Source organism: Mesitornis unicolor, unplaced genomic scaffold (genome assembly GCF_000695765.1).
Source record: "Mesitornis unicolor isolate BGI_N332 unplaced genomic scaffold, ASM69576v1 scaffold41933, whole genome shotgun sequence".
Classification (NCBI taxonomy): domain Eukaryota; kingdom Metazoa; phylum Chordata; class Aves; order Mesitornithiformes; family Mesitornithidae; genus Mesitornis; species Mesitornis unicolor.
Window position 1 is genome coordinate 3,113 of NW_010173410.1, and position 6,244 is coordinate 9,356.

Consider the following 6,244-nt stretch of genomic DNA (forward strand, 5'->3'; position numbering starts at 1 on the left):
CCAGCACCCACCTCTCTCCAAGCTCCCTTGAGGCAGTTGGAGGTGGTGATGAGGTCTCCCCTCAGCCTTCTCTTCTCCAGGCTAAACAAGCCCAGTTCCCTCAGCCGCTCCTCATCAGGCTTGTTCTCCAGAGCCCTCCCCATCCTTGTGGCTCTTCTCTGAACACGCTCCAGAATCTCAGCATCTTCTAGTGAGGGGCCCAGAACTGAACACAGCACTCGAGGTGCGGCCTCACCAGTGCCAAGTACAGGGGACATATTTATATATGTCAGTATCTTTGCCTTTCTTTTTTTCTTTACAACTGTATTTTTTCTCTGTACTGTTCTAGAAAGCAGATACTTCATGTATGCATTAGGCACAATAAAAATGCTTTTCATCATATCTTTTCTTGTTCAGACCGGAGTTTTTGTGTTTGCATAATAGAGGTATTTAGTTTCAGGCTAGCAAAAATTGAGGTAGCAGTTTTGGCAGCGGGCCTTTCTGTAAGACATGAACTGTGCAGTGACTCTGCCTACTCTGTATGGTTTATAAACAGTAGGCCAAACCCTTAACATCGTGGATAGATTTGAACTGCATGTGAATAGTACAGAGAGGAATGGTTTGCCCAGATTTCATGTGAGCTGTCAGATGGCTGTAGGTTTGCATTCACTGCATTCTTAACTCATTACTTCTGCACAGAGCAGTTTCTTTAGTGGTTATAACATGAAGCCAAGTTCTGTGTGTGTGCAAATTGTTTCCTGTTGTGTGGTTGTCCTTTTAAGTTGCACTGGGCAGGTCTGACCATTTGAGAAATGCTTATTGAATTAGGCACAAATTCTCAGATACTAAGACAATTGCTTTAGGGACAACAACTCTACCACTTGTGTGTGATTTTGTTAGGCAAATATTGCCAGGAGGAATTCGGAATTTTGTTCTGAAAACTATTTTATGAAAGGAGTCGAAAGTGATGTGCCAGTGATCACACAGGAAGTCTGTAGCTGAGCACAGTGCTGAACTGCCAGAGATCTGCCAAAGTTTATTTTAGGTTATTCTTCCTGTTAGGGTTTTACGCAAGTATATTTATTCCAGAGATTATATCAGCTGTGTGATTGTGAAAATAGAGTTTTATTTCTCTCTTCCACTGTTAACTCCTGCATTTTCGGTGCTCATTTTTAAACAGTAACCAGTAACTTCATTGGCTTGCAGGGTTTTTTTCCTCTTGCAGACAAGTTGTAGACTGATGATCTACATCGTTCTGTCTGAAGAGCTGTGCAGATCACTTACTTTTCACTCACGTGGCACTGTAAAGACACATTTCAGATCTATTTCTTGTAGTTTTTCTTGGTAGCACCCTTAGTTGTGAAATACTGAAAAGAAAGTAACTTGAATAATTTTTGCCCAGTAAGTAGCTTCTCAAGTGCAAACACACATAACCAAATGTTAAACCTTTATCTGGCTTATGAACAAGATATTTTTGTTTTGAATCAGTTGCGGCCTTTAGAGGAGAGGGACAGGCCAGGAATATGCCCATTTTATCCTGGTAACTTTTTAAAGTATATTTTTCAGCGCTCCAAGCTGTATTTCTTGATGGTCTGTGAGTACTGTAATGTAAGCACTAGAACACTACAGACAGAAAGTTCTGTGTTTTGTAATGTTCAAAGGCTAAAGATGTTGGATAAGTAGTGACGTTGTACTCTTTCTAGGCTCATCTGTTCAGCTTCACTCCAGTTTGCTGTTCTTGTCAGCAAAATAAAGATTATGACAAAGACATCAGCTCTTATGTTTCATCCCTTAATGTCCTTTGTTCTTGTGAAGGTTGATTATTTGTGGCACTCAGCTGAGAACAGACAGTAGAAAGATAATTTTTAATTTTTATTAGCCCTGAAAGCATATGAGATCACGATTTTTCGCCTGTTAAATCAGGTTCATTCCCTGTTAATCACTTTCACGTTTCATGGTTGCGAGAACACAGATTTACGGTCCTCTTTTAAACTCTTGAAATTGAAGGAGAAATGTTTCAGTAAAACAGATCAAATGGGCATCTGATTCTTTTGTCATCTCTGAGCCAGACCATTTCCTAGGGGAAGCTGCACTGCTGATAGGAAGACTTGCTATTTCATGTGTAACACCTTACACAACAATCTCTTTGTATTAAATACCTACTATTACTGGCGTGTGTGCATGCCTTGTGTTGAGTTGCACCTGACTTAGGATCACAGAATCCCAGACCGTTAGGGATTGGAAGGGACCTCCAAAGCTCATCCAGTCCAATCCCCCTGCCGGAGCAGGAACACCCAGATGAGGTTACACAGGAAGGCGTCCAGGCGGGTTTTGAATGTCTGCAGAGAAGGAGACTCCACAACCTCTCTGGGCAGCCTGTTCCAGTGCTCTGTCACCCTCACTGAGAAGAAGTTTCTTCTCCAATTGAAGTGGAACCTCCTGTGTTCCAGTTTGTGTTTGTTACCCCTTGTCTTATCATTGTTTGTCACCGAGAAGAGCCTGGCTCCATCCTCGTGACACTCACCCTTTAAATATTTATAAACATGAATGAGGTCTCCCCTCAGTCTCCTCTTCTGCAAACTAAAGAGCCCCAGCTCCCTCAGCCGCTCCTCATAAGGGAGATGCTCCACTCCCTCCATCATCTTTGTAGCCCTACGCTGGACTCTCTCCAGCAGTTCCCTGGCCTTCTTGAACTGAGAAGCTGCCTCTGTGTGGTCTGGGTGGGAATGGAGAGTTCTCTATGGCACAGGGCAGCAAACCGAACACGTCTCCTACAAGCTGGTAGGGGGTGGTGATGATCTTGCAGGGGGGACAGTACATTATAATTTTCAATCTTTCTTAAAGCGCTACTGTGGCATTGTATAAAATCACGTTTTAACAAGATTAACAGGGAAACTCTATTCACAGGTTTATTTTCCACTCAAGGTTGTTTTATATGATTCTTGGGTATGGATATGGCCCATATTCTTTCTCAAGAAAATCTATGTTTCAGTCCTTCAAACAGTGTTTTCCTTTGTAGAAAACCAGTGTGAAACTGCTGCAGAAGGAGAGATGATTGTACAGAGAGTAGTGCTGAATTCACGCCCCGGTATGTATTTCAATGTGTTTGTCATGGTTGCCTAATGCTTCAAAATGATGAGGGTCGAAACAAACATTAACTTAAGATATTGACATTTATATCTCTTAATATTGCATGCTCAATAAATAAAGTTTATTGTGAAGTGTATTTATTTAGTCTGTATGTGCAGGTTTCTAAGCTGTTGGGTGAGGAAGAAGAAGGGTTAATCATAGTACATGAGAAAACCCTAAGTGTAGGGACTCAAAGCGAAGGAAGATTATCAAGCACTGCTTTTTAGTTCTGACATTTGTTCCTTTTGCATTTTAAGAGATGACTAACAGTATTTTTTTACTGTTCATTTTTGTTTCCTTTTAGTAAATATTGAATCTTTTCTTCCTCCCATGTTTCATAGTGCTTGTTTTTTAAATTTACACTCCTGAGGATTCTTTTCCTTCCTTGCTTATACATTTGCCTTGTCACAGATGTCAGCACAATATTTTGAATAGTGAGTTTATAAATTCTGTTGTAGAAGACCCACGTGTCCATTAAGTTTTTGGGGGAGTATTGTATGCTGCTTAATGCCAAAATAGTCCTAAGAGATAACAAGTATTTTGTGATCTGCAAACACGTCTTTTTCTCATGCACATCAAATGTTACAGCTGTAGCCTGCTGACTTAGAGCACAGATGGGCATCTGGCTCTCTCCTTTTGGAGCCAGTGGATCCAGCTGTCAGTCTGATTGATCTGCTGCTTGTGGTACCAAGCTGAGGATGAAGCCTCCAGCTCTGGTGCTTTTGGCATATGTTTTGTAGGTGTTTCTGGGAAGCTTTCATTTAAGGAGGTCTGTCTGTAGCTGTGAAGGGATGCTTTTGCAGCTTATGCAATGGCAGTGGTCTGTATTCCCCCAGTCTCACTGAGTCAAAAGAGACTGAAAGGTGAGAGTTTAAAACTTACCTGGTGCTGTGGTTTAGGGCTGGGCTGGCCACTAAATCCTGGACAGATGCTCTCTATTAAACCCTCTCTCCTCCCCAGAAGAGAAAAGAGAATAAGGGAGAGAGACTGTATGGGTTGGAAAATAAAACTAACATTTTAATAAAACAATAATAATACTACAGGGTAATAATGTAAATAGGAAAATAATATATACAAATATGTACAAATATATATATACAAAACCAATATAAAATCTTCCCCCCAATGGTGAATACGTCACCAGAGGCTCTGCAGAGCAGGGCACTGGAAAAGTCCCAAACCAAACTCAGCAGCAGTGGGAGCTGATGCAGGAACACACGCATCAGGATCGGAGGCAGATGAACCAGCTGGGTCTGCTGGGACCTCAGCCACTGCAGGACTGAGACAGACGGAAGGGTCCAAGATGAAAAGGCTCCAAGATGGAAGAAGGGTTGAGAACCTCATGATCCCTCAGCTTTATACTGAGTATGATGTATGTGGGATGGTGTACCTGGTTGGTCAGTTTTGGGTCTGCTTCCCCCCCCTGCAGATGCAGACACAGCACCCATGCTGAGACAATGGCCTTGAGATTATCAGTAGCAGCACATACTGGAAAAACATGCTGCTGGTTTCAGCAAGTTCAGCCACTTAGAAGAGACTGAGCTGAAAAGTAAAATCACTAAATGGAAAATTAGTTCTGTTTAGCGCAAACCAGGACACCTGGTTAAAGTTTATGGTCATTTGCCACTGGCAAAATAGTGCATGATGGTTTTGTTATGTGAAAGAAGTCCCAGTGTATGTCTTTGTTTTGAAAGTTAGGGGCTATTCAGCACGTAGGGTATATAGAACTATTTTTTGAGAGGGGTAACAGCCTTTTTTTTTTTTTAATTTTGCCTAATTGTTCATAGAAATGTGCAGCAAACAGCAGGGAGACTGTCAGTCAGTGCAAGTGCCTGGTACTGGCCCAGGTAAGCGCAAGCTGATAGGTCAGCGGGTCTTCAGTTTGGATGGTGGGAGTGCACCCATTTAAATCACAGTCTGTGACACAAAATCTGTAAGTCGGTCTGTAGTTTTGTATCTGAATAAAGCTATAGCCTAAATTATTTTAAAAAGGAGTATCTTAAAAGAAGGCCTTCCCATATTATTAAGGAGCTCGATATTGATTCATTTACTTGTTTCATTTTAAAATAATTCTAGGTAAGAATGGAGTGCCAGTGGCTGAAAACTTTCGACTGGAGCAAAGTACAATAGCAGATACAATCCAAGCAGGACAAGTGCGTGTTAGAACCCTTTATCTTTCTGTGGACCCTTACATGGTAGGTGATGGACTTAGAGCTAAGCCAGAATTTCTTTTTTAAAATATCTCCAACTCTGTACCTGTCAAGGAAGGATGTGTTTTTCAATTGAAAGGAGCGTGGGTAGAGTAGGAAGAGTATTTAATCATGAAGCAAAAGAGGGACATGATCAGGCATAACATTTCTAGACAAAATACATGTGTGATTCAAGTGAAATGTTACTTAGCTATTACCAGTTTTGTTTACAAGTTGAAGTCAGGTTTTCTTCTGAAGTGGGTGATGGCAGGACAAAAATGTGTCAATACTTTGTAATCAATGGAAACAGAGAGAGGATTAGTGAATGAAGCCATAAGCAGCACTTGCACCTAATTTTGCAAAACTGTAGAAACCGTGATTTTGGGGATGACGATGTAGGAGAGGGTTGGGAGAGTTGTGGGTTGAAATGGAAGTGAAGGTAGGAGGAGAACCAGACAGACCCAGTCTGCGAGTAGGTAAAGGTTTGCTATAAAGAGAGTATTGATCATTTGTTCCTTGCTTAGATGGAGATAATAGAAAAAAAACAGACTTTATTTCAGAAAAATAGGTTTATCTTGGGAGTTAAGGGAAAGTTTAAGAATCCTGACATACTAACTCAGGCTACGGTAGGAGTTATAAAGAAAAGACTTCCAATTTCAAGATGTTTCATTAAACAGATCTCTGTCAGGGATGGTCTAAGTGTATTTGGCTGTTCTTCAGTGCATAGGCATGGACTGAATGACTTGTGAGTGTATTTTTCGATCCTACATTTCTATGATTCATCCAGTCAAGGAATGGCTTTTCTAGGATTCTTGTCAGATCCAAACCAGTCATCTCAGATTGCATGGCTGCCTTTGAGGCAGTGTCTATAGAAGGTATTGGCTTTGGTACCGCTGCTGGAGGAGATCAGAACGGTCCTTTTGTACTGAGTAAACAAGCAGGGAAAG

At 41.3% G+C, this 6,244-nt stretch overlaps 1 protein-coding gene across 1 annotated transcript in view; it reads left to right on the top strand.

Annotated features, from left to right (window-relative positions):
• Positions 1-3,002: 3,002 nt before the first annotated feature.
• Positions 3,003-6,244, top strand: part of PTGR2 (prostaglandin reductase 2) — an 8,105-nt gene continuing 4,863 nt past the window's right edge. Inside the window, exons 1-2 of the mRNA XM_010180722.1 lie at positions 3,003-3,067; positions 5,185-5,303. Of these exons, the coding sequence (XP_010179024.1) occupies positions 3,031-3,067; positions 5,185-5,303 (156 nt within the window). The 5' untranslated portion in view covers positions 3,003-3,030. The remainder of the gene's footprint in view (positions 3,068-5,184; positions 5,304-6,244) is intronic.